The sequence below is a fragment of the Tubulanus polymorphus genome, chromosome 11 (genome assembly GCF_964204645.1).
Source record: "Tubulanus polymorphus chromosome 11, tnTubPoly1.2, whole genome shotgun sequence".
In the NCBI taxonomy this organism is placed as follows: domain Eukaryota; kingdom Metazoa; phylum Nemertea; class Palaeonemertea; order Tubulaniformes; family Tubulanidae; genus Tubulanus; species Tubulanus polymorphus.
Window position 1 is genome coordinate 4,110,629 of NC_134035.1, and position 25,954 is coordinate 4,136,582.

Here is a 25,954-nt window from a genome sequence, read left to right on the forward strand (position 1 = left end):
ACGCCGATCAGTCACAGGTGCGTGGTGCAGAGTTTCTCCAAACGGCGAAGTGTTCGAGCCCGTTATTGAGACGATGCACGCAGTACCGTTTGGATTAGTGTTGGTATTATTCGCGACTATCTTAGCCGATAATGCGACATCAGCGACTCCTCCTAGAGGTCGACGCCATTCGGGTTTAGGTAGGTTTGAAATAGCGTTTCTTCCCTTAATAGGTATTCGAACACGTTTTAACTTTGAATTACTTGTACTTGTTAGTTTTAACGTTGAAGTCACCGGGTGTTCGTTTGGGAAACAATATTGGAAACAATGAAATCAAAATACCAAAATTATCAGATATTATTTTTTGGAATTTAGTAATTTAATGATTTGAAGAAAGTAAGTCAGTAAAATTCGACAAACTTTATCGCTAATTGCTAATTTTCTTCTTATAGATGAACTTATAGAAGCCGGGAGCGGGATTTCGGGTGAAGATGGTACAGAAACTGTAGGTAAAGGCAATGGCAATAATAAACCTACTGAAATAGTGTGCAACGGTACGACCATCCAGTTGGAAGGCCTTGTAGAAATTGGCGAACGTCAACACATACACGAACACTATCAGTTACAGAGCAGCGGCAGAATTGAGATGGACGGTCGCGTAAATAGTCAAGGGGGAATACGTCATAGAATTGGAGGAAAGAGAAGGCGCGGTAGAAGAGGCAATGGCAATGGCAATGGCAATGGCAATGGCAATGGCAATGGCAATGGCAATGGCAATGGCAATGGCAATGGCAATGGCGACGGTGAGGTAATCATAATAGACTGTAGCGGAGAAGAAAGTTTGAACGGTGGCTCCAGATGTTGGTGGAATGGTTATCAATACATTTGCTTTGGCTGATGGACTTTAACGAAACATATTTGATTGTAATTAAGAATACACGCATTAACAAACGTTCGTTTGTTTTTGTTTTTGTTTTCTTTTTCGTGGAGGTAAACAACGTAGTTTTCTCTCCAGAACTTGTTGCAACGTCAGTCGAAAATGCGATATAAACTTTCACTCCAATTTCGCAACAGGTGTGTAAACGCGTAGGGCTGTGTTTGACCGCGGTTTGTTATCGATGGGTTAGATTTCACCAAGGCTAATCGGTGTTGAATACTGCACAATAAGCGCTTCATCGACAGATAAAATCGGTATTCATTCAATTAAAATCCAATAAATCTACCATCTGGACCTAGCACACGCCGATCAGTTACAGGAGCTCGGCGCAGAGTCTCTCCAAACGGGGAAAGTGTTCGAGCCTTTCATTGAGATGATGCACGCAGTAACGTTTGGATTAGTGTTGGTATTATTCGCGGCGATCTTAGCCGATAATGCGACATCAGCAAATCCTCCCGGAGGTCGACGCCATTCGGTTTTAGGTAGGTTCTAAATAGCCTTTCTTCCTTATCGAGTTTTTTGAACAACATTTAACTTTAATCGTGGAATTTCTAGCATTTGAGGAGTTTTCGCGTTATCTACCTTTAAAGGTACCGGGCCCATTTTGGAAACTATGACACCAAAATATCAAACTTATTAGAGATGAGATAAATTTGGGAATTTAGAGAATGTTGTTCAGTAAGTCGTAAGTAAAGTTTGACAAACTAAAAGAGAGAAAACGCATTTCCTAAATAATTATTATGTATCACTTCGTAAACGTGGACGAAGGAAAGGCCAATCATTACATCACGTCACAACTATCGAAGTTGTTATCGAGAATTTACTGACTTTCTTATAGATAAACTTGTAGAAGATGGGAGCGCGATTCCGTTCGAAGATGGTACAGAAACCGTAGGTAAAGGGAATGGCAATAATAAGCCTACTGAAATAGTGTGTAACGGTACCACGATCGGGCTGGAAGGCCTTGTCGAAATTGGCGAACGCGAAAACATTCACGAACACAACAATCAGCTACAGGGCAGCGGCAGAATAGAGTTGGACGGTCGCGTAGATAGTCACGGGGGAAGACGCGTCAAAGATGGACAAAATAGAAGGCGCGGTAGAAGAGCCAAAAGAGTTGGCGACGGTGAGGTTATAGTAATTGACTGTAACGGTGAAGATATGAACGGCGGCTCTAAATGTTGGTGGAATGGTTATGAATACATTTGCATCGGCTAATTGACTTTAACGAAATATCTATTTGTAAACGGCAATTATGAATGCATTATACATAGCATCATATACACGTTCGTTCGTTTTGTTTTTGTTTTGCCTATTCAACGCAGTCCGTTCAGGGCTCTGTCCGTGCGACACGCTTCTATTCTGCTATCCTTCTTTTCGGTGATATTTCAAGTTGCGAGATATCGAGCTCGTTTGTTCGTTTGTATCTGCGTCACTTGCTGACTTATACTACTGTTTCGCGGATAGTTCAGTTATTTTTTTATCAAACTACTTCTTTTGATGTCTGATTTACTCGCATAGTTGGTGACACTACTACAATAAAGAGGATTCCAGTTTCTAGGCGCCATTTTGTGGCGGTCCCTCGAGGTCCCCATTGTTGCGATGATTTGCGCTCATCTTTAAAACATAAGTTTTGATTGAATATCATGTAGCTCTGCAGTCCCTTGCTCGATTAACTTCATTAATACACCATTTTAAAGGAATTGAAATGCAGGTATTTGCCGGTGATTCTTGGGATTTTCTGAACGCAACAATTAAGAGCAGTGACGATGTGAAATCACGGACCGCATATTTCAACCGCGCGTCAAAAAAACTGCGTTGAGTTTTATAGATTTTGAAATATCTAAGTGGTTATTAAAGCTATATTTCCCATGTCTCGAGACACCGCCACAAAATAGCGCCTAGAAACTGGAAACTTCTTTAATAGAGATACCAGGTAGTCAGGTCTGGTATCAACGTATCTGTAGTACCTCCCTGAACAGATCCACCCATATTTTCAACCGTCCTCGCCGGACGACTGTTATGGCACTTGCCCGATGCATTAAAAGCTATCATACGGAAACCTCCCACGTGAATATTCCATCGAGATACGGAAAACTAACCTATTCCGTCTCCGATGATAATTGTCATCGTAGTTTTAATTAAATAAGCTGTAGCGACGTGTGGGCATCATAGACGGATCAGTTGATATTTACACAGGTCGTAGGAGAATTAATGATAACTCTGAATCTGTGTTTGTTCTAGAAGAGTTCGTAAACAAGCCCTTTGTAAATATCATTTTATCGAAGACTCCCCGGAAATCACTAAGCGGTGATTGGCTGCCAATTAGTCCGTTTGGAGTATTAGAGAATAGTTTAAAGGGTTGAATCGCTAGTTAATCCTAATTTATTACTCATGTATTCATTGCTAGTTTTCTCCATCTAATTCAAATATCTAGATTTGCTATTCCGCCAGGGCATGTTTGTTAAAAGCATAACCCCTTGGGGCCCCTTTTTGTGACTGGTAGACACCGATGTGACCTCGGTTGTTTTCGCAGTTGTCAAGCGAACCGACAATTGTCGGTACATAAATTCATTCCAATGTTTCGAGGTTTTAACTAAACCTCTTCATCAGAGAACAAAACACCGAAAAAATGTTTGACCATTTTCTTTTCTACATTTCATAGCGTTGGCAAATATGTAACTCTTTTCGTATCTGTAGTTCTGATATCGTAAGTTACCTATAAGATACATTACTGTCACCTACGAATTTCTTCGTAGCATCTGTTGATTCCGAATTCTGGAATACCGTGTGACGCTTTTGAGTCATCAACGATCATTTTCTATCGATCAATTCCATCCAAATACCGGAACATCTTAAAAAGCTTAGGGCGACCGTCGAATCTCGTGATTTTGTGGTACATATTTTTCCCATTTAGATCATGAATGAATATAAACCGTAACGATTTATAATGTGCACGCGCTGTGTACTAGAATCTACAAATAGATTTTAAAGTATTTCCACATGACTAAATTCCCGAGATAAGATAAAAACGAAACCGATGTCTTGAGTTGTCAACCGCATACCAGTTTATGTGGTAATATTTGACGACGCTATAATCGGGAATTTCCACTATTGTAACTACTCGGTTGAATGCAAAGAAACATTGTGAAAAATATCAACGTCTTTGCAATGTATATGAGGGAAATACTAGCATTTAGTGCGCTCAATAGGATAGGGAATTTCTAGAATTGGCTGTCCAACCGCTTTAATTACTTAATAGAATGCTGAAAAATTATTATTTTTGTGATACTTTCAACTTTTTGGAATGTATTCATTCGTAATTCTAGCAGTTGGTGTCCGTAGAAATGTTCTTGTTTTGCGAACTGATCGTGCGAACACAGAAAAAGGCTTAACATAAAAACATCGCATTTCGGGTGGAAAAGGTATTGTTTAAATCGATTTTTCCAGACTATCTGTCGATTATTTCGATTCAACCATTCATTCATTCATTCATTCATTCATATCAAAAATTACAAAGTCCTCAACGGTAAATCGCGCAATGAAGCCATACCGGCTCGTTGATTGGTCAATAGTCTGGCAGGCGATCTTCTTGCCAAGTGCTGATCAAACAAAGTGCGCCGTCTTAAGGCGATAGTCTATTCGCGAGTTGGTTCATAATACGGTCAACTTCGAGGAACGGAGCGGCGATAACGTTTTTTTCTTTGCCTCGTCGAACGGACAACATTTATAGAATCGCGTTGTTTCAAAACTCGGTTAGGAATCTCAACATGATGATCTGCGATGGAAAGTATCTGGTCGTCGCGGTTTGCGTATCGTTCGTGACGGCGTCATTTCTGGTCGATGTCGCCTCCTCCAAACCGACCGTCAGAGACGTGTTATTAGGTAAGTTGAAAAATATTTACCATCCATACACACGTCTGGATGACTTATCCTCGCTGTATAAGCATTGAATCAGACATTTATGCCTAGAATTAGTGCCAAAATTAGAATATCGAAGTTCCAATCTGGCGAAAGAACACGTGATAGATAGATAGATATTTATTTTTCGGAAAACACACTTACTATACAATTGATAATCGATACTAATTTTGAATACATGATGTTACATGGTTCCGAGTGATACGGTGCTAGCCAATAGGTTGTACTTAGGAAATTAAGGCACCGAAACCCTGATTGAAGTCGCTGTCCGTTATTTTACTATTACAATATCCTGGACCCAGTTCAAAAGCTTTCGTTTGATTAGTCCATTGCAAGTGTTTTAAATCCGATTCTAACCGATATTACCGAGTCCAGTAAATCTGCCAACGTAGTATATTAGAACAATCGGCCCTTGACACAATATCTTACAGTTATTTGTATTTTGGCCACAAACGACTGGTAAATATTTACTCAAACACGATTATATTCTATACCGGTAGCTATTGATAAGAAAATCATGAGGCATGTTGACATTTCCGATGAAAAAGCTCGCCTCGAAATGCACATTTTTTGTGATTTATTTCTATATAAATTTCATATCCATATCTATGAATATGTAGCTGCTGTTAAACACTATTCCGGATATTAATGAATGGTTCAAAATGAAACGAAGGCCGTTGTGGAACGAACTTTGTACCTGATGACGAGGGAATTTCACGCCGTACTGCGTTCGACAATGGCTCTCTCAGACCCGAGAGCTTTTATCGACGTAACCGATGACCTCGCTCGTTCCGTTGTGTAAAACCGCATTTCTTGTCTTTTTCACGTAGGTACGAAATCGAAAAATCCCGATTCGTCGAGGGAAAGAAGAGCGACCTCGATACCTGCGGGATATAACGAATGCATACTACTCGTCGATGGTCGGTTATTATGCGACGGAGAAATAGTCGCTTACGACAGTAAGTTCGGCATTCCTTCGCGTTTACCAAAAAACGTATATATGGCGCCTCGTTCCAAAAAAAGCTCCGAATAATTAATTGACCTACGTGTATTACACGCTAGATAAAAATTCACGAGCGTTAGGCAGATATTAAGGAAATATCTCTTATAAGGCTAGACTAAAATGATCCATTGTTTCTCCTAATCGGCCGGGTCATTTTGTAGAATGCAATGAAATTTGTAATCAGTTCATATCTATATAACTCGTGTGTTATGGTTGAATTGATAATGATTTAGAAAAAGCAATGTATAGGGTAGATAGGCGGCTGGCTGGGTCCAATTCAAAGCTCAGCAGAAAGGAGAAACAATGTATCGATTTTTTAGCCTGAATATTAGTTTTTAAAGCAACGTTTTGAGTTTTTGCGGGTTTTACCGATATCATTCGCATTTTGCAAAGATTCCTATCACTTATCTCTTGTAGTTCGCCCGGATATAAACCAAGGCAGCGGTGACGTCGACGGCAAGGGCGGCAGCAAATGCTGGTGGAACGGAATCACGTATATCTGTTTCGGTTGATTCTCTGAATCTATCTAGAGTTTTCGTTCATACGCCGCACCGACACTCACAGGAGATAATAGACTAAATTGTATACCCGCTAAATACCAACTGATTCGAGTGCAACTGATTCGGGACCCGTTTACGATGTAAACTCGACAGAACTTAGTGGAAGCCTGTCGCCCTATCGCGGGTCTCTGGTGGCCGGTATCGCTCCGTCGTGATGGTACCAAATCTCGATATTTTCATCTTGAAAAAAAAAAGAAATCAAGAAATAAAACAAAGAAATAAAGACCTCGTTCGTTTAAACTAGTCATTACATATATAGTAGTTTATCTTATAGATAACTCGAACATCGTAATTGCTGTCAACATGTTTTTCATTGTGTGAACAAACATGGAGAGTTCTTGATCTTAAAATATTGTGATTGACCCTGTTATTTATTTGATTGGTAGATTGTGTTTAATTTTTTCGATTGAGTGTCCCTTACAAACCCACCACACCTGCCGAGAGCGAAACAGCGGGTTTAATTTTTGAAATCGGAAATCTCGAAGTACGGATATAGTTGCGCGATCGGCGGTCAAATTTACAGAGATTTTTGTTTCAATCGAAATTTCGGAGCCGTGTTAACAAATGGTATCAGATTAAACGTATGAAAAAAAACTGGTTAGTCCTGTTTAGGTTCATCAGAAATCACGAGTTTTCGCTACTAGTGAATGATATTGTAGCATGATCGGGTAAATGAGTTACTTTAAGATAAGCGTGAAACTCATTTACCCGGGTGAAGCAACTATATGGAGTAGTTTAACGAAACCGCGTGATTTCCAATGAAGTCGGTTAACTTAAAGCGGTACAATCTGTTTTCTCCTCCATTTGGGGACGATGAACAAGACGACCGAAAAGTTTATTTTCCTTCACTTCATTGCCGCGTTCACGCGAAGCTGTTGACAGGTGATTTTACTATAATCTGTAATCTGTATGTGCTACGTCGCAGTATCCGATATCGGCATTAAAACGACGGGTAGGGGAGAGCGCAAGGCAAGGGGTTAGTTTTTACTGAGCTGGGCGTCAAACCGCTCAGTGTTGTACCAGAGCAGATGATATTTTCCGGCAGTTTATTCCAATCAAATGTTGATTTGACAAAAAAAACGAGTGTCCGTACTTTTCGGTGTTCGCGCTGGGAACGATTTTACCATCGGGCGAGCGACGGAGAAATCCTCCTCGCGATCGTGTCCACCGGATTTAAAATAGTGGCACTATACACGAATTTTTTGCAATCGCCTGCACGACAGAAACAGCGGCGCGAAAATGCCTCGGTATTTCGAATTATCGCCCGAACGCCGCGTCGCTCGTCTTTCTATAATCAACATTCTATCGGTTCGCCTCGCTTTATTCGGTAGTAATTCGAGTAAAGTGCAAACATCTGCGCGTTTGTTATTGTTGTTGTCGTTGGAAGCTCGTTTTGGCAATAATTCTTAAACCGCGAGCGACACTCGAACATTTATCACCGACCCGAGCGGTCTTGTGATGCGCGATTTTGAGTACCTGCGCTCTCGATTTTATCATTTCTGATAATCGACATTTTATGAACGTTCAAACTCGGTCGATGAATAAATTTCGTTGTTATTGTACTCTCGTTCGGGGTGTCAAAAATAGCGGACGAATATCGTGCCAAGTGTTTGCATGTATGTATGTATGTATGTATGTATGTATGTATGTATGTATGTATGTATGTATGTATGTATGTATGTATGTATGTATGTATATATGTATGTATGTATAGACCTATTAATTCACTCGCGTTGTTGTTGGAATGTGAAAAACTGAAATGATTGCGACGTGAGATCGTTGAAATAAAAATTTCATATTCATTTCTCGAAATAAATAGATTTTTGAAAGTATAAAAGAAGTATAAAGAAGTGTAAAGAAGTATAAAATATGGAGTTTTACGAGGAGGCGAACGTCTCAATCCCTGCGTCTGCGTTCACGCGTGAAACTCTGACGTAATGGACGTCCCTGTGTGGCTGGCGAGCGCGCCAAGTACTGCGCACAAATCCGTGACGTCACATCTATGCGATAACCCCAACTGTTTCAATTTGTTTCTAAATCACTTTCATCGTTTATTCCGGCCTCATCCTTTTTCATCGTCTTTTCTCGTTTTCCTATATTTTTTCTCACACGCGGAACTGCTTGCTGTAGCGGCCTTGTGGCTTTCATGCTTGGCCCTCCTCATAAGGAGGCTTTCTCGATTACATTTTTGTTTCGTTTTGCTAATGAATATTCTTAAAACACGCTTTCTCGTGAAATACTTCGGGGAGAATTTATCGGTCTCGCGAGATATACGAGGCAGACGGAGTCTGTATACCGTATTCTTATATCTTGTTTTATACAGAAAGTACAGTTAGCCAAATTAGAAAAAGTATTAGGAAATTTGTCGCGCGAGCACACGAGATGTGAAACAAAAAAGAAAACAAATCCCCCGACTCATCAGCGGCCGCATTAACGATGTAATTAACTTACTGAAATTGTTTAAACACGGCAACTCGGAAATTCATTACAGTCGCGTTAAATTCCCTTGAAATCTGCCGCGTTGAGCTGCTGCTGCTGCTGCTGCTGCCGCTGCCGCTGCCGCTGCCGCTGCCGCCGCCGCCGCCGCCGCCGCCGCCGCCGCCGCCGCCGCCGCCGCCGCCGCCGCCGCCGCCGCCGCCGCCGCCGCCGCCGCCGCTGCTGATGGCGGTGATCAGGAATATTGTCGTGTGTGTATATACGCTCATCAGCAGCGCCGAAGCTGTGTAAGTATTTATGACATACAGGTGTGTATGCTTAATGACAATGTTTCGGCTTAAGACGACAACCTTCGCCATACTCGATATGGATTACAAGATTGAATAGTTTTCGATCAAGGCTCCTGACGATTTGTGTAGATCGAAAATTATGTTCCTGCCGCAAATAATACGAAAATATGACTCGTCGTTATTGTCCGACATGTCGACGTCGATTCTTACCGACGGTTATTAGACAAGGGCGGCCACTGAGCTGGACAACCATAAAGACTCGGGGAAATCTAGGAAAAAACCCGGGAAATCGCATGGGAATTTGGCTAATACAGACATACTATTGTGAGTTCAGGGAATTTGGATATGCTATATTTGACCACGCGCTTCTGTATCAATGCGTCATTCGTGAAAAATGAATAGATTCAAAAGGTTTAAGTCAAGAAAGTTCATAAATGCACGAAGAGTGGTCACCCGGTGTTACGGACTATTTTCGCAATTCGTTTCCTGAAATCTAAACGAACACTTTTCTCAAACTCGAAGGGAAAGTTCTAGGTGTACGGTATTTCTTCCAAGGACTCAGAGTCTTCCATAGTCAGGACTTCCATAGTCGTGAAACTTTCTGTTTCGCCACGTGATCACACAAAACCTTCCTTCTTCTCGGCCATTGCGTATAAGAAATTCTTTTTCGCGGGGATCCAGAATATCCCCCATTCCCCCATTGCCAGAATGTCCCAAGTTCCCCCATTTTTGTCGGTTGACGTTCGGTGGCAAATTATTCTAAAAAAAACGGCAAAACATCTGCAGCATGAAACGGGAGAATCCTGTTTGATCCGACGTTGACGTTCTCTTGAATCAAAAAGAAAAAAATAGCAGAGAGACGCGGCTGACGTCGAGATTGAACGTGTAATATGAAAACTGTTTATTAGTGAAAATATTTTTGAGACACGGCTAGAAATGACGACATCGATTTGACGATGATAAATCGACTGTAATACGAACTGTGTATAGAGAGCGAGTTAGCGTGGGTAACTGAAATAAAAACAAAATTAGAAATGTAGAAAAAAAAACTATGAGAGCGTTGCCGTGTGTTATGAATTCATCGATGGATATGATCGCGACGTTTTTCAGAATGAAAACTCAATACGTTTAGGCTGAAGAAAATTTATACCTTGTTTGTCCGCTCTAGTGAGCTTAAAAGTTGATCCGGCCGGCCGGCCGCCTATCTACCCTGTACATAACTTATTTTAAAATTATGATCAATTTTACCATAGCAGACTCGGCAGCTATAGAAATGAACTGATTACAAAATGAGCCGGCCGCTGCGGAGAAACAAGGTATCATTTTGGTTTAGCCTTGTATCGGGCTGATGTTTCTAACTCCTGGAGAAAAGATTTCAACGACATTTTCTGTTTTCCTTTTGGGAGCGTTCAAATAGTACGAGTACGTATGGCCAAACCAGCCGTATTTGAAACCCCCTCCCTTTGTTGGTACTCATTTCTTTGACCACCCCTCCCCCTCCGAAGTACGATCTTGATACCCTTTCCGATCGGTTAAAAGATGTTAACTTGGAGGATAATTCGATTTCAATTTTTCTTCTAAACCATATTTCCGAGAGAAAGAAACCTTTCTTCTAATAAACGAATCGAGAATCTAATCTATTCGGTGTATACGGGCTGTCATTTCGTTGTTTTTTTCTTTTAATGAATCTTTTTGATCGACGAATTCATCGACCACGATATCAAACCATGGATCGTCGGTAATGCATCTACTGAACGAGCGGTCGAGCATTTTAATCCGCAAATTAGTTCTATTTATAGCCGTTGAACGAATCGACCATCAATCGGGTTTTAGTTGCGTGCGTTCGGCCCGAGGCGGTGACCGATGAGCGACCGTTCAGCTGGCTCGCCGCGGAAACGATATCGGCGCGTGTATCATCTTTTTTTGCGCTTCGAAATCCGCCCGTCGTCGGCAACCCACGCATTTCGTCATCCGGACGACCAGTTTCATCATTGATAGCGACCGCTATTTATTTCATATCTAATTCGATTTCGTTTTGCACTTGGTAAACGCAGAATCGGCGGCTCGTTGTATTGGTCATTGGTTTTACCGAGGCCTTTTTATTAACTACTTCGATTGCGGATTTTTTTTCCAAGAGAAAATGAAAGGACGAATGAAGAAAAAATTTAAAACGAATCTATCTATCAAGGGCGTTTAAGGTCGAAGGTACGAAGCCCCGCAGGTGACATGGGATAAAATGAAAATGTTTTTTTTTGTTCGAAGGAAATAATCTTTTCGTTCCCACGAAAACCGTTTCTTTCGATCGAGAGAAAAAAATATATCTATTTTTCACCATGTCACCCCCGGGGGATCCGCGCAACGAGAATGGAGAGAAAATCTAAATCCAATTATTTTGTTATCACCCCAGTATTTTCCGTACAAAATCTTGGACGTACTGTGAAAAAAAAGTTTAAAGAAAAGAGTTGAATTGAATTAAAATGATGATTGAAGAAACGAAAAGAACTAACCTTTTTTTTACAAATTATCAGAACGAAAATTAGTACCGAAAATTTAGAAAAGGAACGTTTTTTAGGAAATTTATGATGGAAAGACGCCGGAGGACTGATAGAAAATTCTTTATGATGTTTTTGGTAAAATTCTGGGCGCAGGATCCGTTCTGCAAGTAATAAGAGAAAATGCCTGATCGGGACTATATGATTTTATGTAGTAGTTATCGATGACGTACCGGGTGATGTTTCGAGTCGACGCGTCTGCATTACGCGCGCTCCTCAATCTAAACCTTGACACGTCATTCGAACTCCATTGTGGTAGCACAGTAACGGCGCCTCTTCGTTATTGGCCGGCGCTGAAACTATATTCGAAATAAAAAAGAAAATCAACCATTTTCAAACAGGCGTATATCGCGACGGTTGCACATTTGCGGGGCGCCCCGTGTACGTAGCTGGGCGCATTTCTCAAAGATGCTTCTTTCAGAAAGGGGAATTTTTAAAAAGAAGCCTCTCTGCTTACTGAAAGGGATGTTGATGATTTTGTCCAATAGGGTGGCACACACGCTACGAATTAACTAGGAAACCTCTTATCAATTCACCCAGTCCTGGCACTGTCTCTACAGTGATCTCCGTCCCTCTACGATCAAACGGACCAAAGGACACTTTGGTACATCAGGCACAAAGGTTCTTGGTGAACTTATCAATAGATTATTTAGTTCCATACTGGAATTAGCTATTCGGTTAGATTTGTGACCGCTTTAAGAATATACTGGCTATATAAGAGCCTGCACTGTGGAAGGAGTCAGATTTGAATCTAGCATCCATAATGATTGGTTATCGACTCTCTAAGTCTTAGCGTGCGATAGCGGCTAAGTTTTACTTGCTTCAGTAAAACGACTCGACGATGCTTCGGCCGCCATATTGCGGTAACCGGAAGCTATCTCGTATAGAACGGTTACGACGCTCGAAAGTCGATTATTATCGCGCGTCGAAATACTACGATAATTACTTTAAAAACGAAATCGCGTCGTAATGAGAAGAATAGAATCGAAATTAGCGAGTAGAGACAGGTTTGATTAAACGGTGATGATGTATAGCAACGCCTGCGGTACAGTGTCATTACACCCTTCACGAGAAGGGACGCGTATTCATTCGAGATAACATCGTGTCGGCTTCCCTCGCCTCAGATTTACGAGATGATAGCCGATGAGGCCTAAAGGCATATCTATCCTAATAAACTCGGTATAAACTCGAGTAAAACCCCCTTATATAATCTGTAAGAGATAACGTGGACCCTTTAATAAAAGTACGATGTAGCCAATGAGGTTAAGGGCATGTCATCTCGGTCGGAAAAATGTTGCTCTATCACTGTCTGTGGGCATTGTGGATGACCCCGTCTTGGAGAGTGAGTCATGCCAGTCCCATGGTTGTCGGGTGTTCATCAGACAGTTCGTAATATTTCCAATTATACAATTTCTAGACTTTGACCGAAGATATCTTAACGATTAGAAATAAAAACAGTGGGACGGGGCTGGGGGACGGGGTTTTCCATGTTTACACTGTTCTTACTACGACCAAGTCACTCGATTATGACGAATGAAACTATCACTTGAACTTGTTATATAATACGTACGCGGTACCGATCTAGGCGGTATTGTGCAGACGATTTTGCCGTCGGTGTTTCGTCGACAGTACGTCATCAGTAGATTGAACATCGTATCTTCTGAAAACAGATGAAAAAAACAGACAAAAATTCACTATACGATATACGAAATTCGCCCGGCAAACGACTGGCTTTGAGTGGTATTCGACGTATCGTATTTTAATTTCTCGCCAGAACGAGGGAGTGATAGAAAAAATCGCACGCGGCGGTACTTCATAGCTAGAATGTTACGAGCTTGTTTGTTCGAACTTTAGATAATTGATTTGCAGGCGTTTTGATAACGGTTTAAGAGGCGAAATATCTCGACACGTACTCACGAGCCGAGTACTCGAGCTCGAGGGCTGCTGAAAACCCGATAGTAAAGGGTCGCACTACTTCACTCTGTGTAACACAATGCTTTATCGAAAATATCAAACTATCATATATCAAATATATTCTAACGAGACGAGTAGTACTATTATAGGTTAAATAGTTTGTTGGACGCACGAGCTTTCGCTATTTCGGAAATTTTGAAAATGGAAACTTTCTAGATGCATTTCCGGCCAAATTGTAGTGAATATTTCATATGAAAATGAAAAAAATGTAATAAATCCTGGAAACATTTTCAGAATAAGTTTTTATTAGGTCTATTAATCCATAGATTAGGTCTATTAAATTTTCTTTGACAAAAAATAGCGGACTCGAGATTTTGCAACGCACCCCCCTTCCCTGGGTACAGGCCTGTATAGTATGTTCATCAGGTCATCGTAGCTTCACCTGATGAAGTCACTCATTAGTAGCGAAAGCTCGTGCGTCAATATATGATATATATAATAACAAATTATTATTATATATTACGTATTATTATTATTATTATTATTATTATTATTATTATTATTATTATATATAATATGAAATCTTTATGGAATTCAAGTATACCGCGCGATAAAATATGATAGACAACCTTAACGTAAAACGTAGAATTCCCGAACGTGTAGGATCTGATGAAGTCGAGTCCAGTGGGAAATGAAAACTGGACGAGCCGATAATATCCCGCGCGGACAAACCATCGAGACCGATACGTAAATTAGACCCTGTCAGCTATTTAACCGTATTACCACCGCGCTATGAAATAGATAACCATTCGTCTTTTTACCCGCAAGGCCGATGTATAGCATCGCTTCCAACTGTAAACATGGGCGGATCCAGAGGCCGATGAACTTCGTGTATAAACGATTTCAGAGACGGATCGCTTCTCGTTTAAGATGCTGCAAAAGCGCACGCTAAGGCCATTAATCCTCGTTAAACAATAGAAGACCATTTATCTTCGGCGGGACTTAATTCCATCTACAAATAGGTTTAATTGCATTTCGGAGTGTTTTGGCGAAACGGCGCGCTGTTTGTCGTTGTGTCTGTGTGGCAACTTGACGACCACCAGCACCGCACTGAGACGAATTAAACCTCGCAGATTATAGGAATTAAGAAACCGCGGGCGACCCGCGCTGTTTGTCAATGTGTCTGGGTAGTAACTGGACCAGCACCACATTCGGCAACGAAACAAACCTACTATATCTATACCAGAAAGATTATGGGAACTAAAGTACCCCGTAGGCGTCGGTATGATAAAGCCGCCTTGTCAAAATCCAATCCACATGTTTCACACTCTAGACAGGGGATAGATTCTGTGGGTCTTCCCATAACCGGCTTCGCGTAGGCGCTTATAGATACTGAACGCATATCCGGCTTCGGCGATCCATGAGTATTTATTTTCTATGTTTTCGGTTTGTGCGATGTAAAACTCGAAAGCCCTCGAAATATCGTACATCGATGTACATCATTTCAAATTTTTAATACCCCGTCTATTAGGTTTTACGGGACCCGCACTCTATCAAAGCCATCTATTAAACGAGCCGCGTGTGCCGCGCTGACGGAAATGGAGAATGTTGTCATAGATTATGGAACTTCCAGGCAGGAAGTTTCACCCGGGCGCGAGGAAGCTTCCTCGATCCGTCAAATCGAACTGAACTCGTATCTATTCTCCTATAGCAGTCCGCGCTCGATTTATCTCGGCGAAAAACGAAATGATGATTCATTCTACAAATCGTAATTAATTTCAATCTAAATTTGATTAAATTCCTTGTTTGTGCGTTACAGTGATGTACGAGTCTAATTAATTGAATTAATTTTATTTTGCTAAGTTCACCCCCCCCCCGACTCTACGGTAAAGTAAACTTCATTAACATCAAAACCGGCAAATCGTCTAACCTTATTAATGCGCTGGGCTTACGTCTTACTAAAATATACTAAACTCAGGACCCTTTGGCCATAACGCCATCAAATACTCAAGATCTTTATGCCTACTATTCGTTAATAATTATCTCAATATTGAGTACATCGTTTCATACATGATGTTTACAAATTTGAGTAAAATTGCGGTCTCCTTGCGGCGTGTGCGTTGAATTTTAGTAGGCTCTGGGCCCTCAGCTTAAATGAATTCATGGCTTAAATCTGACTATAGATTCTTCGATACTGATGAGTCTTTAAACTAGTGAATATTAAAATTTGTTTTCAAATAAAGGTCGCATTCTACGGAATTTCTGAAAATTATTTCATTTGATGCGGCGACTGATATATCGGTCACCCGTTTCGTTGGTAAGTTCTAACGACTCGATTTAATTGACGCGGCGGCGACCTCTATCGGCCATTCGTTTCATTAAGTTCTAACGGCTCGATCGGAATTTAAATTTCGCGTGGGCGTCGCGCAAGTAGCCGGTGCCATTTCGACAACAAGAAGATAATTAAATCGTCTGATGATTAAGCATCGCGGGAATCTTTTTTTTGTTTCGATAAATTAAAGCGGCTACTTAGATAAGTCTCGGGGTTTGTGTCGTTTTAATTGATGCGCTAATTTATAGGTTGAATGACAAAAACTAAAATATGTTTTCCGGGGTGGATTGTGGCATATTCCGGCAGTCGATATAGAGAATCCCGCGCTCTCTGAAAAGAAGATCCGAATATCTGAAAAGAAGTCCGAATGTTGCCTTGAGTAAAGTTTATTCGACTATCTTCGCGGTTACATCCATCGTATGGTAAACGTCAAAATAGATTCGTAGAAGAGCCGTATTAACCGGGTGTAGAATAAATAGGCTTACACCGAGACGAGTATTACTATGTAGGTTAACTATTCTTTAAGACGCACAAGCTTTCGCTACTAATGTGTAGAAGCTCTATCGGGTGAACGAGTCTCCAAAATAATGAGATATACGTGTACATGTCGCGTCAATAAAGAAGTTTCCAGTTTCTAGGCGCCTTTTTATGGCGGTCCCTCGAGGTCCCCATTGTTGCGATGATTTGCGCTCATTTTTAAAACATAAGTTTAGATTGAATATCATATAGTTCTGCAGCCCCTTGCTCGATGAACATAAGTTATACAGCATTTTAAAGAAAATGAAATGCAGATATTTGCTGGCGATTCTTGGAATTTTTGAACGAAACATTTTAGATATTCACAAGAAGGATAAGGTTATCTAAGGATAAACGAGTCCGAACTGTTTCTTTGAGCTAGTAGTTTATTCAACGTTTCGACTCATCTTCAGGAATTGATTAATGTTCATGATTATTCATTCATTGCGTTGGATTTTCCATATATATCATTGTCACGGACAGGGTGCGTCGTTTGTCACAACACGAGCAGAGTGTTTCATCAATGCTTATTTTTGCATTAATGTTACACTGGGGCTAAAGCCAAGACAAAAACGACGACCTTAATTACGGAGGCTCTAACGAACCAAACGGCGTTCACTCCTTGCCACTAATTAATCTAAAATACGCCGTAAACCAACACGCGAAAATCGGAGGTGAATGATAAAAAAAATCTTCGAAACGGCGGAAAATGCGTCGTATAGAAAACAAGTTTCGAAGAAAACATTGCCGCATTTTAATCGATATGCTGAGAGAATAAAGAAGCGCATTTTTAAATCGCTGGTAAACAGAGAATGGAAACGAAATTCTAGACGTAAAATAATAAACGATGTCGTTGAATGAAGATTGATGATTCGATGATAAACCGGCGCGGAGTTCTTCTTCTTTTTTTTGGCGCTCGCAAGTTTTCATAATGCGCAATTCTGTACCGTGTAGACACGAGTCAACATTGATCCAAAGCGGTCGATGTTCGTTCGCGATCAATCTAAGTAGCGGATCGAAACGGATATGTACTCTCCGTGTCAATTGCACACGAAGCTCCATTAATGATTTTTCTTTTTCTAAATCTAACCGTTTCTCAAGGTCGTTGGAAAGGTTGTGATATACAGTATATGGTACTTTGTTCTTTCAGAACTGGACCCAGTTGTAAGGTTGTGGTTTATGCCCACAATCGTTAGTCTTGAATCTTAACACTGGTCTTAAGTTGTTAGATTGGTTGTAGGACAAAAATGAGCTTAGACTGGCCTGAAGTTGATTGGTTATAGAACCAAAATGAGCTTAGACTGGCCTTAAGTTATTAGATTGGTTATAGAATAAAAATGAGCATAGACTGGTCTTAGGTTGTTTGGTTATGGAGCAAACATGAACTTAGACTGGTCTTAAGTTGCTAGATTGGCTATGGAACAAACATGGCCTTAGACTAGTGTTAAGTTGTTTGATTGGTTTTAGAACCAAAATGAGCAAAGACTGGTCCTCAATTGTTGGATTGGCTAACCAAAATGTTCTTACTGTGGTCAAGTAACGCTTTTCACAAATACGTCAAATTGCCTTTACTTGTAATGACCTTTTTTCTAGGATTGCAGATATCCTGGCAGTGTAGACAGCTCTATTTTTGTCCTACACATGTATTTCGATAAAATGAAAATACTAGACTCAGTCATGTCACGTGTTTGTGGATTTATATCCACCGCGATATGAAATTTCGCAATTCCCAACATGTTACGTGGCTGTATGACGGACGTTCGTCGCGTAACTCATTAACGGCAAAGATATTTTTCACGCCTGATGTTACAGACTGTCGTGTTTACATACGGGATGATGACACTAAAAAAGTACGTACCGTCAAATTTGGCAGATTGTTTTTTCTGTTTGTACGGTCGAGCCGAGGTGGTCAACGCAAACACGATCGTAGACATCGCGACAACCAGTAACGCCTTCGTGATACCGAACATGGCTGAAAAAAAAACCGGATTAGAAAAAGGCGGTTTCAATGCTTAATCTATCTCGACTTAATCATTTCGGACCGAACTCGGTTCGTGAATATCCCGAATCAATCCGTCATATTTCATATAGATTTATGCATAGGTGGACCATCGATTCGGATAAGATAGAAATTTAGATTGAACTTTTAAATCCCGAGAAAGCGGGTTTAATTTTTTAGGAAAAACACAACTTCGAAGTCACAACTTTTGACTAATCTATACTATCCGCGGTAAGTGGAGTCTGTTTATCAGAAAATTCGGAATTTGTTCCTATAGTAAACGTATAGGTTTTTATAGAAGCGCCCTTAGCCCTGGCGTTGCATATATTATTATCAGAAATGTAAGTCTTACGTGAAAATGTTAGTCTTAGGTCTAAGATTTTTTTAAGTTTACGTGACATGTTAGCCTTAGGTCTAAAAACTATTATTCCTACGTGAAATGTTAGTCTTGCATCTACGAATAATTAGTCTTTAAGTCTAGGAATAGTTTATGCGTTGGTACTTTGTCTGAAATGTTAGAAGTGATTTTTCTGAGGAATTAGTTTCATACCATGATGCAAGTTTTAATTAACAATCATTCCCGATGATCGATAAATATCCGAGCTCCATCAGTTCATCTTATAGTGTTTTAACACTTTATTAACGAATTAATTCACGATAAGAAGTAGCGAAGTGAATACAAAATACTGTGGAACAAAACGCTGGACAAACTGCTGAAGTTGAAACACCAACTTACGAACTAGAAGCCCACAAACTAGAAGCCCACTAACTAGATGCTCACACACTAGAAGCCCACACACTTGCATTGATGGACAAATACATTACGTTAAAAAGTAAACGATTATAAACCTTGTTTCACGATCGTTCACCCCTGTTGTGATTCATTGCTTTGGTTTTACGTAATACGAGAAAAAGATGTTGACCCAGCTACGCGATTTCTCCGGTAAACCGGTAAACACGATTATCCCCGAAAAAATACTGTACGGTTTTCTTCACGCGGAATTCCCTGTCGGCGGCGTAAAAGGTCGCGATGCGGACGACGATTCTCAGAAATTTAGTTGAGCTTAGGTCAACGTAAAAATCGGATGGCACATCGATTCAAGCCAGTCACGACAATAACAACAAAGTCACTGGACGTTTCAGAATTCTTCTATGCATCTTCAGAAATATTTTCGAAAAACTTTTTTTACTCGAAATGATGCTGTTTATTGGCGAGGAAACCCAGACAAATTCGCAACATTTTAATACATACATATCTCTTGTTCGCCGAAGAAACTTAAACGAAATACAATTTATTATTATATTATATATTAAATTACAATTTATTTATCATTATTATATTTCTGGACATTTCATATAAATCTGTGGAGATGGATAGAAGCGTTCGACCCGAAATATCGGCGTTCTTTTCTCATCACGTCATTTTCCGTCAGATCGTCAATATTGTAGATGTTTTTTTTATTCTATATAAAACCTCGCAAATATTTTCGTAACGAATTTCCTTCCCCCGCAGAAACTCAGTACAAAGTTTCGTCAGGTCAAACCGATTTTCGTGTCTAGGTTGTCGTCGTCGTCGTCGTCAACCGGCACGACTTTCGACGCGGTTAATAATCGTCGCTGTCAACATTTTCACGAACGCGCGAAGCCGCGTGTTTCGCGTCAATCTAATTCGTCCAATTATCCGTACATTGTTATTTGTGAGGTTGATAGGTTGTGTATGTATGTATTTACGGGTGAAGGCTCCGGGCAGATTCGTGTTTTCTCCGGGGGTCCAAGGTCGGATATTCCAAACAGCACGACCGGAAACTCCCTACAGCCAATGTCACACGAATTAATAAGCCCATTACGCGTGCGGGTAATGCGATCGCGTACCTATTCGCATTTTGACACCCGCGTTCGTGACAGAGTTGTCCGTGATTTCTGAAGGTTTGTTTTCCTGATGGAAAAGGCGATTTTCCCATACGATTTTCCCTAACGAAGCGAGCATTATTGAACCATAAAAAAATGAAAAGGCGATTTTCAAACGATTTCTAAAATCAACGAAATAATCATTACGTAACCATGAAAAAATTGATAGCTATACAACGAGATCATTTCTGATGTGGGGGTCTAGGAAATTTGGACGAAGTTCATCGAGATTTCATTTATACGGGCCAAAGCCTTGTGGACATTGAACTAGATCTTAAGTTGACGCCCGGTGAAACGCCAACTTTCCTGCAAGAACTAACCGTAAACTGCGATAGAGTTGGAGGTCCCTTGTACGTCACACCGTGACGCAGCGGCGTTGGCGATGTCATAGAAGAAAGATTTATGCGGACTAAATTTCGACCCAAGTTGTAAGATAAGATAAGATAACATATAATATGATAACTGTATTTGTCTCCGCGACTAAAACGATAGGTGGTAATAACAATAGTGATGATAAATTCTTAATCATACATGATATAAATTATCACTGTGTAATTTGCAGACGAGAGTCAATTTTGAATCATACGAATACGAATATTCATTACACTCCGACCATTCCCATGGTATATGGAAGAAAAAACAGTATTTACAATTATTTACAAAAACAGTAGATAAAAACACTTTGAAACATAACAAACGTTATTTACAACATACTATAATTTACACACTACCGGAGGGATCCATATACATCTAGACCTAATTTGATAGATTTAATCATCTACTGATGCGCGCGCGCCATCTATGGCTCGAGGTCCTCGTTGATTAGAACCACGTGTGTGAATATGATATTGCGATTACAGAATTGAAATCATTGAACAAAAAAAAATTCATTCAACGAACACAAAACTGTCCCCGACGCTTTGGGGCCGCGCATTCGAACACGTCTTTAAAACTGCAAAATGTAGTGAATATCTCGAAGCGAATGGCGTTGATTTCGCGACGGCGGAATATAATCACCGCGATAACGTAATCGTACTGGTAATGAACGCCGTATCATCGTCGTCGTCCTAATAACAACGTTAGCCGATGATCGCAACTGACAGCGATGCCGGTTAATAGTCACTTCAAGTTTACGCGCGCGATCCTCTCTCCGTACGCACACCTCGCCCCGTTTCAATTTACAACCGACGCGCAAAACTTTTTGAATTATTAATCGATTTCCTCGGCAGCGATATCGCGTCCAATCTACGCCGCGTCGCTTGACTACGACCTGGACCAGATAAAACCAGAGTTTTTGTTAAAAAGGCTCGGCGCTTTTTGGTACGAAGAGGATAACGTATGGCAAAATGAAGTCGGGTTTAGGGATTCAACTACTGTTGACTATACCCACTTACGGATTTTTTGACGCCGATATAACCGTTAGAATAATCTTTTTATACACTGATACCTGTATGGGTGGAGGGGGAGGGGGAAGGGGGTAGTTCTTGGTGACTTGGAACCTATAGAGTAGCAATAAAGGATATTTGATGAATATTTGATGATATTTGATGCTCGCGGAATCTGCGCAAAAATAATCGAATTTGAGATGTAAGTCGATATATCGCTCGATCTTGTGAAGAATAATCGTGCGATGTGAATACACATTTTTGCGGATTCTCTCTCAGTTTCCGCGCGCGATCTCGTATCTTACCGAGGAAACAAAACTCTGCCGGTGATTAGATGAACTTATCATCGCTGGAGGTCGTCGACGACAAGGTCGTTAGAGTTGGTACGGTGCGGCCGTCACCGACTATAGTTAACACAACGCCGGCCAATCGTACCGAAGTAGACTGACGCCCTCTTTTTCAAAATTCTAATCTCATCTTTGATAAAGAAAGCATATTTCATATATGTAATTTCTTACTTGACCAGGCAGGTGGTAACAATCACTTTTTATAGAAACACATCGTCGTGGTACGCTTTTATCTTACACCAGACGGTCGTAATAATAAACTTAACTGAAACAACCTGAATCGATATACCGATTGATAAAATGTATTTATATCTACGTTTTTGTCATGCTATATACAGCATCCTATGACCTCCGCCCATTCCGGTGATATTTAATCGAATTAACGCTACGTGCTCGCGTCGTATTTTAACTGTATTACGAACCGGCGCTATTGTCGTACGCAAAAACAGCCTTTCATTCGTCGTCGCGGTGAGACCACAGGTGTTGGCTGGCTATACGGCCAACGCCTATATCCGCCGTGGAAGCGAACGCGCGTGTTTTTTTTTGCGCGGTGATGACCTCTGCGTCGCGATACGGCCACAAAATACCTGGTGTCGTAGATCCGCTACTCATTTTCTTCTTCTGAAAAGGCACTTTATATTCCGCGCGGCGAACCATTAATTTCTTATACGGCCGGTGGACCTAGGCCGCCTTCTCTTCATCTAATGCCTAGCAAACATCTTGTTGATTGTTTTGTTTCCAGATCCATCATCTAAACCTCCGTGTCTTGATGCAATGTCTGTATGCAAGATGCTACTGACGAAAAAAAATCTTATTTTTGCGAAATTGTTTATCTACAGAATAATATGAAAGAACTGATCTAAACCATGTTTAACTGACTGCTCTGAACCCCTGTTTGACTGATCTGAAGCCCGTTTGACTGATCTGAACCCTGTTTGACTGATCTGACCCCTGTTTGATCGTCAATTATTTCAGACAAGTTAATTCACCATCAATTCATTACAAAAGCTTTTTACGAGTCATTGTTCACGGGGGTGGAAGTATTTACCCTTCTGATTGTTTGTTTGTTGTTGTTGTTTGGTTTTGTTTGATTTATCGACGCGACCTTAATTCGATTAATAATTCGTTCGCGACGGTAAAAGCAATACGCAAAAAAGACTTTTCCAGCAAGCGCAATTCAATGATGATAGATTAGTCGTTGTATTACGATATCATACACGGTATTTTCGTTCAAAACGAGCGTCCGATAAGATAAATTTTCTTTGTGAATGCGATTATTTTGTCCAGCGAAAAGTAAATCAATCAATTCGTACCGCGGTAAAACATCGAAACTATCTCAATCGGATTTAAAAATCTAAGGCTACGATATAGTTATTTATCAATTAACACGAATTTCGGCATTAGTCAGCACCGAGTCTATGGGAAATTAATTCAAGATTTTTTACGTTTGAATCGAATACGCATCGTTTTTCGAAATTCGTTTCATTATTCGTATAAGCAGCTACCACCAGTTCCATTCGATTTCGTTAAGTTTCAATGCGGGTTCTTTTTCGTGAACCCATACTATTGATTGACTCAGTACCGACTAATGCCGAAATTCGGTTTCTTTCGTAAGTGTTAATTGATAACTATCGTAGCTTTAAATTTTTAAATCTGTTTAAGCTAGTTTCTATTTCTAGTAGCTTTCTATTTCTGTTTGTTTTCATTCTTATAAGACTCGAATGAATGAATGAATAATTTCATTTCGCATTTCGAGTTACACACATAATATAATGAAATATACAAGCAACTTTGTTTTAACCAGTCTATGTTAACGGACCTTTAGATAGTATAGCGTAGTCAACTATTGAACTTTTTCTATTTAGAAATATGTTTAAGATGGTCGAGTTTTCTTATCCTTTCCACTAAGTTTCATTTTACTTGGATTTATCAGTAGATCACAACTATAATATATGTAAAATGCCACACGAATGTGGCAAAACAATCTTTTAGAATATTAGATATATTTCTAGTGGTTCATCCTTCTTCAGTCTGAACATAAATGTAACGGGTATTAGAAATTTTGAAATCTGGCGCCTCAACTTTCATTCTAGTTTTTGTTTTGATGAGTCCATACAAAAATGTAACCGACGTTTCTGATGTCGTTTTAAGTCTTAAAAGTCATTGAAATTTTTGTTTTTACATCCGTTAAAAGCTGTTAACGTTAAACACATACATTTTGTGCAGACAACACTGACATATGAATATATTGATATGACTATACCGAGTAATTCTGTCGATTAGTCCTAATAGAAATTCCTTCTTCAATTTCTCTATCAAGTTGTGCTCTCTCCCTCTACGACGAAAGCTGCTCCAGACGGATAGATAGATGCGTGTGCTTATAATAGTCCTATCGTTCTCCAAATGAGAAAACGCGCCTCCTCGCGCGCTGCTTTATAATAACTTCGATATAGACGCGTGATTGTGGAACTGAACACACGCGACGACCGGTTAAAAACGACGTGCGCTTCGCCGGGGAAAAATTGCATTTTTTGCCGGCATCTTGCGTAAAAAAGGCTATCAGCTCCGCCTTTCGCATGACTGGATGCGACTGGTCGATCAATAATTAATCAAACAGCCGTAAGTGATACATAAAAACTGTGGTCATCGCGCGGCGTTTTTCTAACTTACTCGGGGACAAGAAAATGGACATGTATATGTATATATAACTGGACTATCTTCAGGGGCCGGTTCCATAGTCAGGGCTTAGACTTAAGACCAGTCTAAGACCAAATTAGTTCTATAGCCAATCTAACAACTTAGGTCCAGTCTTATGATTTAAGACCACTTTTGGACTTAAATCGTGACTGTATAACTGACCCCAGGGGCCGGTTTCGAAGTCATGGCCTAGACTTATAAGACCCGTCTAAGACCATCTTAGTTCTCTAGTTAATATGACTACTCGAGTCCAGTCTAAGGCCATCTTAGTTACATCTAATCTAACAGCTTTAGACCAGTCCAAGATCAACTTAGTTCTTTAGCCAATCTAACAACTTAAGATCAGTCTAAGATCGCCTTAGTTACCTAACAACCAGTCTTTAGACCAGTCTTAGCTCATTTGGGTCTATAGCCAATCTAACAACTTAAGCACAGTCCAAGACCATCTTAGTTCCAAAGCTAATCTTGCAACTTAAGAACGGTCTAAGACCATCTTAGTTCTAGCTTAGTTATATAGCTAAACTTTGCAACTTAAGACCAGTCGTCAGATTTGCGAACTCAAGTCTCGACAGAAAACAGAAAACAAGAGAAGATCTTTGACATTTTTTTAAGCAATAGAAAACGTTTACTTTTTCCGAACGCATTTATTAGAATTAGTGCTTGTCTACGTTTTGTTTTCGAATCGCTGTCGTTTCAATTAAACATCTGTCCAACACGATAAACGATTATGAAATACGAGATGACGAATAGTTTGATATCTGCGGTGACCTTTTCCTTTCGACGATATCGCACTCGATCAACTGAGTTTTTATCTTTTTGTCAGTTATGAACCAGAGGCATGCGTCGTTAAATGCGCGTGGGCGCTGTGAGCACCGTTAAAATATATAGACCGCATCGTCGTCAATAGCGCACCGTGCTTTTATTCAATAAATCCGCGCCGGCGATGATTATCGCGTATGTCTCTCGATTTTGTTTAAAATTACGTCTAATGTTTTTATTACTGACATTTTCCAACGGACGTTAAAACCATTTAGGCAAAGATTGATCGCGAAATTCAAGCATTCGGATGTATATATGATGTTTAAAGGCGAAGTTCGCAGAAAAACTAACATCGTGCATTTGATTATGCTGCCCTATTCCCCTGATCATAACGAAATGCAATGAGAAAAATCTCGAGC

General features: G+C 40.3%; 3 protein-coding genes across 4 annotated transcripts in view; 2 read left to right on the forward strand and 1 right to left on the reverse strand.

Moving 5' to 3' along the window:
* LOC141913078 (elongator complex protein 4-like) overlaps positions 1 to 1,889 on the forward strand; it is a 33,958-nt gene extending 32,069 nt beyond the window's left edge. Inside the window, exon 13 of the mRNA XM_074804521.1 lies at positions 1,755 to 1,889. The gene's annotated coding sequence lies outside the window, so the exon portion shown is untranslated. The remainder of the gene's footprint in view (positions 1 to 1,754) is intronic.
* LOC141913074 (asparagine synthetase [glutamine-hydrolyzing]-like) overlaps positions 1 to 25,954 on the reverse strand; it is a 164,671-nt gene that overhangs the window by 17,287 nt on the left and 121,430 nt on the right. The window lies entirely within an intron of this gene.
* On the forward strand, positions 3,979 to 6,727 carry LOC141912899 (uncharacterized). Of its 2 annotated transcripts, XM_074804323.1 has the most exons (4): positions 3,979 to 4,341; positions 4,437 to 4,801; positions 5,668 to 5,796; positions 6,258 to 6,727. In XM_074804323.1, the coding sequence occupies exons 2-4, from the start codon at positions 4,687 to 4,689 to the stop codon at positions 6,350 to 6,352; spliced, it is 339 nt and encodes a 112-aa protein (XP_074660424.1). In that variant the 5' UTR covers positions 3,979 to 4,341; positions 4,437 to 4,686; the 3' UTR covers positions 6,353 to 6,727. The 2 variants fall into 2 exon arrangements, with proteins under 2 accessions (XP_074660424.1, XP_074660423.1); XM_074804322.1 differs by having other exon boundaries at positions 3,979 to 4,801.

What these genes read in the sequence shown, in the direction of transcription:
- LOC141912899 (XM_074804322.1), top strand. Translation starts at nt 4,687, where the DNA reads ATGATGATCTGCGATGGAAAGTATCTGGTCGTCGCGGTTTGCGTATCG. An exon ending in CGTCAGAGACGTGTTATTAG is followed by an intron (nt 4,802 to 5,667) that starts GTAAGTTGAAAA and finishes TTTTTCACGTAG; the next exon opens with GTACGAAATCGAAAAATCCC. An exon ending in AGAAATAGTCGCTTACGACA is followed by an intron (nt 5,797 to 6,257) that starts GTAAGTTCGGCA and finishes TATCTCTTGTAG; the next exon opens with TTCGCCCGGATATAAACCAA.